Consider the following 13,767-nt stretch of genomic DNA (forward strand, 5'->3'; position numbering starts at 1 on the left):
TGCAAAACAGTATTCAACTACATATGATTCAGGGGACAGTTATTTAAGAAGTAGTTAATGAAATTTAAGTTAGATGATAAGGAATAAAGACTGAAAAGAAATGACTGAAGAAAATCCTTTTCTTTTCTCTCAATTAGAGCAGTTGTGTTTCTTAAAGTGAACATTACTGAATTCAAACAAAATCCAGCTGTACAAAATCCTTCTCACAAATGACTTGCAATAAGGTTTTATATTTAATGCTGGATGTTTGGGTTTTGCATTGGTTTTTGTTGTTGTTGGGTTTTGCTTCCCCCCCCCCCCCCCCCCCCCCCCCAGTTATATCTCTTAAGGTTATAATAACCAAGGCAAATGTCTGGATGTTAATTCAAGGAAAAAAAAAAAAAAAGCAAAAACCAAACCTATAGAAACCCCCCTCTCAGTCACACACACACATAACCCCCCAAGTCAAGTGATGCTTTCAGAGGAGAGAAATTCTATTTCAAAACACATCCTTCTTTCCTTTCTAATGACATTAGAGATTATCACGTGCAAGTGCTATTTATCTTTGCAACTGCTTTCCTATGACTGTTTTACTGCTTCCAACACATTTACTTGTATGTCAGCCATAGAAAAGGTAACTGAAAATGGCAGTTGTTGAGAAAGCATGTCGCCATGCCTGGAATGACATGCATTATTGGGGCAGCAGGAGTTACTGGCTCTACAGCCCATTTCTACTTGACCTGCAGAATGATTGGCTGCCTGGGATGGTGATGAATCACTGGAGTTTATGAAACAAGACTGCTGGCATCCTCACAGAGGAAATAAAAAAGGATTTTTTTTTTCCCCTCCAACATTCTTGCTGTGGCAAAAAGCTCAATTTTTTTCTTATTTTTATTTTTATTGTTTTTATGTTTTGTTTTGCTTCTGTTATTTCACCCTGCAGCAGAAGTAAATGTGTCAATTAAAGTCGCTTTAGTACTGTTCTCGGCAAGTTAATGATGCACTTAAGGTTAACTATCTTTATTGGATGGAAGTGGGCAGGAATTCTCCCAAATTTTGTGTAAATCTTGATCTGGACTCTAATTTTCTCATCTCTCACTCCAGTCTTGAGACTAAGATAGCATAACTAGTAATCAGCTCAAGCGGGATGTAAAAAGGATTTCAGCTGTTCTCATGCACATCTTTATTTTCTCTGCTAGTGTAAGGATCAGTGACCATTCTGTGGGCTATTATCAGTCAGATCTATCTTCAGCATTCCTAAACTAATGACTAAAATGACATTTCTGGAAAGCACCGACTCCCAGATTTGCACACACTTTCTAGGTGGTTCGTGAAATTCTAACGTGCATTAAGCCCACGTTACTGGATTAGGCTGTTATGAGCCTGTGCTCGCAGGAAAGTACCATGGGGCTGTAAATCTGCCAGTGCACTGACAAGGCTGACACAGCGTGGATCACAAGCTGCCCTGTAAAATGCAGCCAAGTAAAAATGATCCTTCTATTTCAATTAAAACACCCAGAATTTTGCTGGGAGAAATGGAGAGAACTACTTGCTTATCTCTCTATGTAGCATACTCAGTGTGCTGATTTGTTACCCTATGTCCCTTATTTGAGTAAAACAACCTATTTTTAAGTTAACTCTCTCTGATTCAAAGGAATAAGATTGCCAGTAAAATTGCTCAGGAAGTTTTAAATGCAGCACTTACATGAACATAATGCTTTTTGCCATTGCATGAGAGAGGGTTTTTCTCAACTCTCATGCTTTGCTGCCCAAGCTTTTTCTCCACTAGTTTGGAGAAGCAATTTGCATGCTCACATTGGCTTTTAGATTTTTCCACGTTTCTCCAAATAATACAGCTGCTGCTGGACACTGCAGAGGCTGCAACACTCTGGCTGTTTAAGGCACAGCTTTCCAATGCCCCTTGTGAAATAGAGGAGGGCAAACTTTAACCAGAGAGAAGGGCAGCACAGGGAACTGTTGCTTGTGCCCTTCGGTGTGTGAGGGGTAAATGCTGTCCTTGCTCCGGAGTTCCCATGGCAGCAAATCTGCAGGTCATCCTCAAGAGCAGCCTCGGAGGATGCCAGACAACAGTCTGTCACCAGAGAAAGAGAAGAGGAAGAGAGAGCAGAGAGTTTGAGGGAGGGAAAAAAATTCTAGAAAATCAAAGAGAGGATGGGGTAAGTTACAAATAGAGGAATGAAAAGTAACGGTACTCAAACACAGATCATCTGGAAATTGAACCTTGCACGTGCAGATACCTGTGGATGACAGGATGGCTGTGCTACAGAGTGAATTAAAGATTCAAATCCTGCACCTGCCCTCCCTGGAAGCTGCATGTTAGCATCTGAGGGACTGAGGGCCTCTAGAAAAGAAACAGTGAACTCTCAGAAAACTTAAAATTTTCCAAATTCTAAATTCAATGGTACAACCTCCTGATTTCATTTTCCTTCTCTTCTGCCTAAAAAAGATTTATCTTCTGCTAAACTGTGAGGAAGAAGCTCACTCTGAAGCTTGAGAATTTGCCTGCATCATTTCAGCCCACATTTAATTTTAATTAGAGAGTTATATAACCCCCTTTAAAAATAACAAAACACTAACAGAACTGCATTGGCAACACCAGGTGTTCTGCAGTGCTGCTCCAATGAATCATATGGAGATTTGTCTGTGCACGGCTGATGAACATACATTAAACTCAGTTAACCCCCGCCCCTGAATAAAGCAATCCAAAGTGACCAAAATTTTTCCTAAAGAGCCTTTCTCACAAAGCAATGCCTAACTAGATGCCTGCCCCAGGAACCTCATGGTTCCAGCACTTGTCCCTTACAAAGTTTTTGTACCAAGGGGTTGAGAGTTTTTCTTTAAAAGTTGCAGATGAATTATTGGGTCCTTGCAAAGTGAAACATTGTATGTTAAACACTAGGTTGGGTTGAATGTTTTGGTTCAGAAAAGAAAATCAATGTTCCTCTTTTTTGTACTGAGCCCTAAATCTCTGAAATTGTTAAGAACAGCACATTTAACAGGTATCTCTGGGAAAAATAAACATGTGACTTCATCAATGTCCCTTTCAGACACAGAATTTGTGGGAAAACTGAATCAGGACTTGGGCTTACATCTTGGCTCAGATGCCATTCTTGACTCTAGGAAGACCCTCAGCCACCAGCTGCTGGAAGGTGTGAAGGGTCACTTGTCATATTCATGCTCTTTCTCTTTCCATCCCTTATCAGAGGCAGGGTCATGGGCTAGGTGGACCTTTTGATCTGGCTTATGTGGCAATTCTTACACCGTTCATTTAAGGGGGAAAAACCCCAAACCACTAAAACCAGGCATGGTGCAGTTTTCTGCACATCCAAATGTCTTATAGTTACTGCAGGAGCCTTTTCTTTATGTCCTTCATGTCTGATATTTAATGATTTCTGTCTGGGAAACAGAGATAGCTACTTTGCATATTTGCAGGGTGATTGTTGTTTTTGAGGATTGACATATATGCTAGGCACTTCATGAACAAATGGAAAAAGAAGACCTGCGAAATTTGCTACCTTAAAAATGCCACAGTTTGAGTTTAAGGTGAAATCAAATCACTTGCAGTGCAAAAGAAAGAAAAACACCTGGTAGAACTGAATGAGAAGGGAGGATGAAGGTTAAGCTCATAAGGATCCTGCTGCTAGAAGTGGAGTGCAGTAGGTTAATGCAGATATTGTAATAAACCCCTCAGATGTCTACATTTTGTTTTTAAAAACAGGTCTCCTTTTGGCTTCTTGTCTCTTTTGATGTCCCTTATCCACATTCTTTCTTTGCTGATGCCACATTAGGACTTTATACCTACCTTTGCCTGTGGCTTTTGGAGCTGGAGATGCCCTCCAGCATCACCTCCTGATCCAGGCCATCTTCACCATCTACTTCCCTCATCCTCTCTCCCAGTAACCAGCCTCTCCAGATGGGCTAAAATCTCCAGAAAAGTCAAATTTATATAAAATGAGAGAGATTTTTGTGTCTCCAGTAGTTCTTCCTGTGGGTGTAGATGACAGGGAGAAAGAGTTTTTTGTTACAGTGGGATTTTTCCTCTGCTCTTTGAAGGCATAGGTGGGGCTTTTTCATATTGTGAGGATGGAACAACACAGACAAGAGCACCAGATGTGTGATTTCTCCTTCCTAAGTCACAGGTTTTCACATGAAGATGATAAAATAGCTAAATCCAAGAATACTCAGTTCCTTCTTCCAGGGTTGTTTGGAAAGATGACGTTTTTACCACAAATAACATGTCTGCTCTCTAGTAGGAAATCAGGTCTGCCCAGTTTCTCTCGTTTTTGGTTAGTGATTGTAGATAGCTAGCAGGTGAGAAGATAAGGTAGTCCATTTAAAAAAACAGAAAATAAAAAGAAAAATGAAAAAACTATCAATGTCCGTTGCCAAGTCAAGATAAGACTGGGTTGACAAAAGCCTTGGTCTTGTGTCTATATGCACAAGACACTAACACAAAGGTAACACCTGTGGATCAATAGTGGTGCTCTTCAACAGGACTGCAAATAAATAACAGGACAGTAAGAGTTGGTCTTGCAAGAATTTGCTTCTTACTGCTTTGCTTCAGTATTCTCTAAATGCAGTGCTGAGCTCAGGAACAGCCCAGCTGGAGCAGAGGTTACTGGGCAGCTTCTGCTCAGCAGTAGCCCTGTGCAGGATTGGACCTGAGGGTGATGATTGACAGTCCCATGTATTTGGTGCTGTTCACAAAGGAGGGTGTTCCTCTAAATTAAAGGCCTTTCCAAAAAACCCTCCATTCCATGTAGCATCTGCCTTGTGCCACGATATGTTGCCTAATTGTTTTCGGAAAGATTGAGTTATTACCCTCAAAAGGGAACAAAGGCCCTTTACCCACAGTGGGATGAAATCACCTCATCACTGGTATAAAATAGGAAGGGAAAAAAAAAAAAAAGAGAAGTGAGTGGGAAGTTTTACTATAGCAACCAAGTTTACATAATATCAATGCGCTTCAAGTGAAAGCTCTAGAAATGCTTAATTTGAGGGACCTTTTCACAGGGCTAATTTTAAATGACGTTTATTTCTGAAGATTACTGGTGAGCTACAGTAGCCTACGGAAGCAAAGGGAGCCTCACAAGCACTATTTTAAATACTTAAAATTCATTGATCAGCTTTAACCAATATTTTCATTTGCTTTTTAAAAGGATTCCAGTTATATACAAGTTATTTTATTTCTCCAAACGAGCAGAAGACTGTAGTGTGTTTGGTTTTGTAAATACAAAATCCCTACTGAAAGGTTAAGGCTTCATAATTCAAAATTTTATTCCAATATTAGACATAACTGATAAAGACAGTTTTGTTCCAGGTAATCAGAAATGGTAAAATGGTACCGAATTGCATCCATTACTTTTCACCATTCAAGGAAATTTATTACTTTTTGCTTTGTTAATGATTTTTACATCATTCTGTAGTTCTGCCCAAGTGCTCCTGTGCTTTGCTTTGCTTTTTCTTCATGCTCCCTCTCCTCCTTGCCCCTCCAGAAGTCTGCTACTAAGAGTTAGGTTGATGGGCTCCCTCCCTTGCAGGCAGGTAGGCTCACATCCCATTACACAAACCAAAATGCTGCACTGCCTGCTCTTAGTCATGCCACTACTGCCAGGCTCATGGCTTGCCTGGAAGGCTATTTCTTTGTGAAAGATAGCAACCACCTTGTTTGCATTCACTAACTCTGGCTGGACCAGATTCTTGCTCCTCCTTGCATTAGTGGAAGATCCTGAGTGATTCCACTGGAGTCATTTGAGCCTGCTCCAAATTTACACCACCGTCGCTGAGCTCTGCTTCTGCCGCCTCTGTTAGAAACTTGCTTTGATGCCAGAGATAAGCTGAATCCCGAGCATGTTCATTGGCTTAGGGGGGAATAAAGCAGAGGATTTGAACTCTCTTCATACTGCCTTGCAGGCTTGGGAGAGAGTGAAGTCATTCAGAAACTTTCCCTTGAAGTGCTTCCAACAGTAGCATTTCCTTGGCCCTAAAACTGGGGGGCAAGTTGATTAGAAGAATGGCAATTAAGGATGGGGTGAGGAGGGGATCTGGAGAGGGGACGTGATGTGAGCTCCGCACTGGATTTGGCTCTGGGATCTGGAAGGGAAGGGGGTGTCTGCTCGCTTTGCCGCTCGCTGAATGAAGCCACAGGCAGTGATGTCAGAGTGCGCCCATACACACAAGTACTGCTCAATCCTGGCCTTCTGCAGCTGAACTTTTTGGGCTTTTTTTGTTTGTTTGTTTTGATTTTTTTCTCTGAATAGGTGTGCAATTTTCAAAGGTTGAGCTGTTTGGAGAAATTGTGTGTAGCTGTGTGTTTGAAAAGCTGCTTGAATGGTGACTAATCTGCAAAGGTGAGGTGGAACTGCTTCATCTGCCCCACTCGGATGGAGAAACTGAGGGACAAACACTAAACAAGCCAAACAGGGTCTGGGCCTCTGAAATGAGGGGAGGAGGGATAGGAGGCAGCATTTGTAGCTGGAATAGGATTAAAGCCTGAGAATTGATGATTCCAAATTCTAGGTTCCTCCCTCAAAACTGCCATATGCTCCACCAGTTGAAAAGGCTTAATATTGGAGGGCAGCAATAATGCAGCTCCTCTAAGCCAGTGTTTAGAGCCATTGTCTCATTTATGCTGTGAAAATAAATGCAGTTTCACTTGCCACTCTCACTCCCCATTTCCCTCTGTACTGTAGCAACACATCAGAGCCTCCACTTTTCCCTTAATTTTTAGTAAAAGCTGCTATTTTGCGCACATGTGCTGGTCAAGAATTTGCCATTAATGTTACAAATAGCAGAGCTGAGCCTGTAACAGTGTGTGAAACATTCAGGGTTTTTTGTTTCTTACCACTTACCCTCTGCCATCGAGAGTTAATTCATACATAGACACTACATAATTTATGTCTGAGAACCAAATTATTCGAATGCAGTTTTTCCCTCTAAGCTCTCCTTGAGTCATATCTCGCTATCTTTTATGGAGAGGGTTTCTTTTTGCATTTGACCCTGTTCCTGCTTCTAACTTTTAAATGGCAAAAGCAAATGTGCTTTGAAAAGTGTGTTACACTGTAGTTGTTAAATAAAGCAATAACCTATGCACTTGTAATGCTTTCTCTATGACCTACTTACATACTACTTCACCCTCCTTATAGTATGATTAAAAGCTGCTTTGAATCCACTATTCCCTCAAGGGATTTGAGGCTAGAATTTAACAAACTGCTGAGAAGGCTTAAGTCAGTAAGAGGGCTTCCCTACAGCTTCTTCCAGCTAATTCACATGTAATTAAAAGGAAAATAAATATTTCAAAAGAACATACGTTTTAATGAAGCATTTTTAAGCACTTACACCTTGCATAATGGGGCAAATTTATAAAGATCTCTCTATTCCATATGCATATTTTAAACAAAATTATTTGTGATCCTATCCTCCTCCTTTGCATCCTGTGCGAAGCGTGGATTTACTTTTCAGTCAGCAGCAGTAGGACTGTGGTCCTTAGAAGTGACAGGCTGGTGAGACTGAAGTCCCTTAGATTTAGCATGCACCAAAAAAACTCATGATGAAGAGGTGCAGATCCAGCCGCACAGGGCGAAGTGGGGGTGGAGACATCTTAGTTAAAAGAATATCTTCATCCTCACTGAGCAGCCTGTATTTCTTCTGAGCTAAAATCTGTCCCTTCTGCAGTGGCAAGATTTTGAAATTGAAAGTTAATCCAACTCTGCTCTGGGCCGGATTAACCACCATGGAGGCCTCAGATCAAAAACCAGGTGGCTGCATCCAGCTGGAGAAAGTTGCACTGGTTTCTCCTTTCATTTGGACTTTGCACTTAATTTTTTTTATCCACTGTATAGTCAGTCCTACACTGTGATGGATGGGTGGCGTAAAGGAATCACCATGAATTTAGCAAAGCGGAGCCATAGCTTTGCTTTTGTGCCTTTCTATGTTGGATGTTTAGGTGCCATGGTGATGAGGACAGTATGCGAACATATAGAGCAGAGCAGATTAATAACACTATAGATATCTGTTCAGGATTGCAGCTGTCCTACGGGGATTATGCTGAGGGCCAAGTGAACCTTTTCTTTCTTTAGACTTGCAAAGTAGGCAAAAAATTTTAGCAGCCTGAGAGGGTTTTTCTTCCTTTTTAACTGTTTAAAATTGAGAAGTCTCTTAGTGCAATAAACTGGATTCTAAAAACTTGCCTGTTCTGTATTTCGAACCAACGGTGGTCAAAATTTAAATAAAACTTGGCCTGACTGATAACACAGTTTTTATGGGTAAATTTAATTTTTATATTAGAATGCTCTTTTAAAAGTTTAAGCATAGTAGGTTTTAATATGCATTTTTTACTTTTTGCAAGTGTTGATTATCCATAACAAATCAAATTATAAAACCTAGAGAGAGATTCAGATGGAGAAGCACACACAATGGAGAGGAACGTTCTGTCTGTCTAGACTGCTCAGATCAACTAGTAATCTTCGTAAATATGTTAATATTCTTTTGCCTGGAGCGGCTTTGTATTGAAGCAAGTAGGTCTTGGAGTTGGAAAGGAAAATTTATACAGATTTTCAGGGGGCGGTGGCGTGGGGGGGGGAGCCTCCAGCTATTTTTATGTGCGGAATTTTGTGTGCGTCTTGGTGGTGACACTTCTGTGTGCGGCCAACTCTGAGAGCAGCGAGGTTGGGAGCGGGTTTTTGGGAGGTTACAGCCACGAGAAAGGATTCGCCGTCATTAGTTATTTAAATCCCTCTTTCTGATCAGCGAGGACAGAGTTACTACCAGCCTCTCGCCAGCCAGTAACATCACTCTGAGCATTTAAAAGACTGCCAAGGTCTGAATGGCAGGAGTTTGAGTGGAGAGAGCCTGCACCCAGAACCTGACCAAACCTCCCCAGTGCCCCCAGTTCGGCTCCGGCCGCACCGGGGAGCGCCGTGCCCGAGCGAACCCCTGGCGCATGCCGGGGGCAGTGCCCGCCCGGGCTGTCGGCGGCGCGGGGCCGCTGCCCCGCCGGGCTCGGCTCACCCCGCACGGCCGCGGGGCCGGGCAGCGCTGCGGGGGCGCCGGGCGGGTCCCGCCGCCCCCGGAGCCGGGCCGGGCGGAGCCGCGGAGCCCCGGGCGGGCAGCCCCCGGCCCGGCGGCGGCAATAGGCCTCTCCCGGGGCGGCGGGGGCGCAGGGGTTAACGGGGAGCCGCAGCGGGGAGATGGCTCCGCCTCCCCGCTCAGCACCTGGCGCTCCACCGACAGTTGCCTCAGCAGTCGATTTCGGAGGGGATTGGCGGAAAAAACCGAGAGGGGGAGAGAAATGTGACAACTGCCGGGGCTGGCGGCTGCCGCGGGGAGGCCTCCGCACCTGTGCCTGCCGCTCCGCCGCCCGGCGCAGTTGTGGGATCCGCCGCGCCCCGCCGCATCCTCCCGCCGACCGCCGCGGCGCCCCCGGAGCCCAGCATGACTTCTTCGTTCAAGCTGGATTTCCTTCCGGAGATGATGGTCGACGGCCGCTTGCTGGTCTCTGACAGAATGTAAGTGGCGGCGGGGCTGCCGCCGGGTCTCTCTTCCCGCCCCGGCTCCGGGTACCGCCCGGCACCGAGCCCCCGCCGCGGGGCGCGGGGCTCCGGCCGTGTCCCTCCCGCTCCGCCCGCCCTTCCGCGGGCGGGGAAGCGGGGCTCGTACCCCCGGCCACCCCCCCCCTTCCCAAGTCACTTGGTGGTCTCCGTGCCGTGCCCCCTCCCGGGGTGTTCAGCGTCCCGCAGGTCTGTGCTGGCGGGCGCGGGGGGTTATCGGCTGCCGCTGATGATGATGCAACGTGGAGAAACGCGCAGAGGTCGCGCGTAGCTGAGCGCTCTCCCCTCCGTGCCCAGCGGAGCCCTTCACAGACACCTGTCCCCTGCACCCAGCCCGGACCCACCCATGTCTTCTCACCCCTTCCAGGCAGAATAAAAAAGCCCCTGCAAATTTTCATCAGTTTTCAAATTCAGATTAAATAGTGAGCATCCACTGGGAGTACCAGGTAGAACGCAAGGATTTGGCTTTTTTTTTTTTTCTTCTTCCCTCCCCCTCCCATACCGTCCCCGACAGCTGCCTGGTACGGCGAGTGTTAATTAGGGTGAGGATGGTTGTTTTACGTGCAGTTGAAGTGGGGATGAGATGTATTGGAAGGCAGTGAATGCTGGAATTTCAGACGGAGAAGTATTCCCCTAGCCCGGCTCTGCTCTGTTAATCTCGGTCTGAAAGTTTCTATTATCATCCTCTTGGGCACTGCCAGTTGACAGGTATTTTCAGGTAACCTAAGCCTTGTATGAAAAATAAAAGCTAGAAATGATGAAATAGACTTCTGCTGAAAGATAGGAAGCGTGAGGACTGTGCTGCATTATTTTACAGTATCCAAAATATCTTTTATTTTGTTTTTCTTCTTTCATCAGGATGACAAACGTGGTTTGAGTTACATTAGAACGAAGCGAGAGACTTTGGCATTGGCTCTGCATGAAGCTGTTCTGGTTGAGGCAGCGCTTAAGTTACAAGTGTAAATAAACCCGGGTGTGCAGCGGAGGGTGTCACCTGCAATTTGCACAAATCACTTGCAAACTGTGCCCCCATCTAAGGCTATTCAGACTTTTATTGCCTTTTTTACTGGCAACCAAACTTTCTCTGAGGTGAAATGCTTTCCCTTGCACCAGCAGGGTTTCTGCTTGGAGACATTCAGTAGTGGCCAGTTGTTCAGACAGCTGAGGTTTAGTGAGTGTGTGGGAGAGGGGCAGGAGTCAGGGGGGAAGCTGCTTGGTGCAGATGACTTACACTATTTTTACAGTACTTGAAGGACAGCGAAGTGTGTAAATGCTGCCTGCCTCTTGTCTTAAAATTGTGATCTTAAATTCGAAAAAGTTCTGTGCTGTGTTTTGCTCTGCCCATTGTAAAATCCAGTGATTTGTTGGCATTAGTCAGTTTTGGTAAAAGCGCTGTCAATTTCTCCCGAAAAACCGCAGAGGTTTTAGGGTACGAAGTTGCAGCTGAACACTGATATCTCTTGCTCTGCAGCCTTCTGTAGGGACCTGCCACAGCCAAACTTCCCCTTGTTTTCATTATCTCAGCTTTGATTAGACTCTCTACCTGCTGTCCTTCCAGGCAGTCAGAAAAGATCCTGCTAACAAACATCTTCAAGCTCAAAGGCACCATTAACTGTGGCTGATGATGCCCTGTTGTCACTTAAGCTTATATAACTTTATATCCAATTTGCCCCTCGAGGTGGGGGAGTACCACGTCACATTCTTTCTTCTGCGTTTCTCTCTTCATAATCCTTTTCTCTGTGAAGCATCCATAATATATTTTAACACAGCCTGAAATACAGTCATTGTTCATTAGATGCAGAGCTTAATGTGTGTCTAAAGATACAAAAATTAGTCTAGAGAAATGTCAGCTCCTAAGTGGATCTTGAAGTACAGAAGTTTGATAGTGGACTTGTTAAGTGCACACAGCCTTGTAGGATTGGTGCTGGTTCCTCATGCATTTTTGGGGGGGAGGGGTGACTAAGTGATCCCTTGAAGGAAAAAAAAACTTTATCTCTTGTATCATGAGTGGTTGTGATGTAATGTGCTTCCTTGTATTAACCAAACCTTGCTTTGCTGCTGATTTAAGTGGAGATGGTATGATTTCAATGGATCATGTGTCATGCATGCAAATTAATATTGAGGCTAAATTGCCATGAACTCGGGGAGCTTCTATTCCTAACAAAAATAGTCTTGAAACCAAATGCTGTGTGCGAGATCTTTGCTACACTGCCTTTCCAACACTCTGCCATTCGCTGTTTAAAGCCATCTTCATCTTGTCCTTCTTAGCCAAGTGGTGGCATACATTTATTTGCAAGTCCCCAACTCTCTGGACTAATCACTGCTGACGAGGATGCAGTTTGATTACGCATCAGGGGTCAGGGGCACACGAGCACCGTCCCCTTTAGCTGCCCCCCCAGGCGAGCGGCGAGCCGCCAGCGCCGTTACCGGAGCATCCGAGAGCACGCTCCGAGTTACCACGCTGCACAAAACTTTTAACCCCGCCATCTGCTCCAGCCATCCCGGGTAGCCCAGTTCAGTCTTTAGTAGGAAGGAATTTCCTATTTTAGAGCAAGGCAATTAGCAAAATGCGTGTGTATGCTCTTTCACAGCACAAATTGGCAAAACTAGGTTTTTCAATTTTTTTTTTTTTTTAATATGCTGGTGGCATATCAGATGTTTTGGGAAATTGATAGCGTACAATATCACTTGCACTTCTTTGTACATTTAAAAATTATCTGTAAAGGGATTTATTTTCAGAATGATCCATTATTTCAATGAGAGAGAGAAAGGGGATTTTTCAAGGAATAACTTTCAGTGCATACCTAGTGTGAAAGTTTACTGCTAGCTTGATAATTGCGAAGTTAAAATGCTTTTACATCTGTGAGAATGTTAATGGCTCTTAAATGTTACTTGCTTTCAAATTTCGCTGCTGTTACTATATAGCTAAACAGAAATAAAATAGAACATCAGATACATTGAGCATGACTGTGTATAATTAAACTGTATGCATGACATCAGTGTACCTGGTTAGTGACTGAATGGCAATTTACTAGTAAAAATTAATTAGTGACATGGCATTGAAAAATAGATACTCTGGGATATGAAGCATAAAAATGCATGAACTTCTGTTCTTGAGGACAGATGGCAAGCTGGATGCTCTAACCATGCCTGCAAAGAGCCGTGCTTGGTGAGGGCTCTGGGAAGGATCAGGAACTGTTTGACTGCTGTTTGTGCACTGCAGGGAAGAGGCAGTTCTGAGGAAAATATATAGATACATGTAGGTGAAACATACAGATGAAATGTGTGTGTGTATTTGGACTGGGTAGGAGAGGGTTAATGGTTATGAAGTGAGGTTATAAAATCTGAGTTCAATGTAATTTGCTGATTTCACTGGCTTACATGTACATGCCAACTGGATGATTGTGAAGTGGTTGCTTTGAGGATTAAATACTCATCGTTGTAACCCCCCCATGCTGACTTCTGCAACGCCACAGAAGATTTTTCCATTCCACGTTCCACATTTCAGTGCCTGGGATTACCTTTAATGTAAATGAGTATCAGTGTCTGTTACTACTGAAACAAACTCAAATTTTACTTCAATTTTTGGTAGCTGGATATAATGCCAATAAAATACATTATGCCTCAACAGTGCGCATTCAACTGCATGGGTTACAAGGCAATAACGTGAAAAAATATTTAGCCTTTGAATTTCTTTCTCTTCTAATCAAAAATGAGTCAAAAACAGATATACATGCAATACACTGATTAAAAAGCCAGCGAAGATCAATTTTTGATACTTTTTGTTTGTACTTGCTCTTTAGTAAGTAAGAAATGTCATCGTTCACAGGACATGCTTGCACTTTGAAATCCAGAACTTTATTTTCTGCAGGAAACCTGCAATATAGGACTTTGTTTTTAGCAAAAATCTTGAGATAACAAATTTATGTTTTCAAACATAACTGCAGGGAAACTCAACATCCTGTCAAAAATAATTTTTCCACTCTCTGGTCTTTTTTATTTCTGGAATATCAAACCATGATTTCCTAACTAAAAATAGACAGTTGGGTATTTTTAAGACCACAGCATCATCCTTATACTGGCATTTTATTCTAACTTTGATTCAGTAATAGCTTTATTTTAAGTATTATTAGGGTCTTCTTAAGTTACCTGTAGGACAGATTCCTTGGGCCACTACTGAGGAAAAGCAAAGCAAAAAAAGAAGAAAAAATTTGACTGT

General features: G+C 43.6%; 1 protein-coding gene across 9 annotated transcripts in view; it reads left to right on the plus strand.

Moving 5' to 3' along the window:
* CELF2 (CUGBP Elav-like family member 2) overlaps window positions 1-13,767 on the plus strand; it is a 450,951-nt gene that overhangs the window by 200,082 nt on the left and 237,102 nt on the right. For 2 of the 9 annotated variants that reach the window (XM_066182697.1, XM_066182696.1), the window contains exon 1: window positions 9,210-9,506. The exons of 5 other annotated variants lie outside the window; for them this stretch is intronic. In XM_066182697.1, the coding sequence (XP_066038794.1) occupies window positions 9,433-9,506 (74 nt within the window). In that variant the 5' untranslated portion in view covers window positions 9,210-9,432. Of the gene's footprint in view, window positions 1-8,306; window positions 8,517-9,209; window positions 9,507-13,767 lie in introns of those variants that run through there. 2 more of the 9 variants (XM_066182700.1, XM_066182698.1) reach the window with 2 other exon arrangements.

Source organism: Chamaea fasciata, unplaced genomic scaffold (genome assembly GCF_029207755.1).
Source record: "Chamaea fasciata isolate MVZ Bird 193981 ecotype frontalis unplaced genomic scaffold, bChaFas1.0.hap1 SCAF_5, whole genome shotgun sequence".
Taxonomy (NCBI): domain Eukaryota; kingdom Metazoa; phylum Chordata; class Aves; order Passeriformes; family Sylviidae; genus Chamaea; species Chamaea fasciata.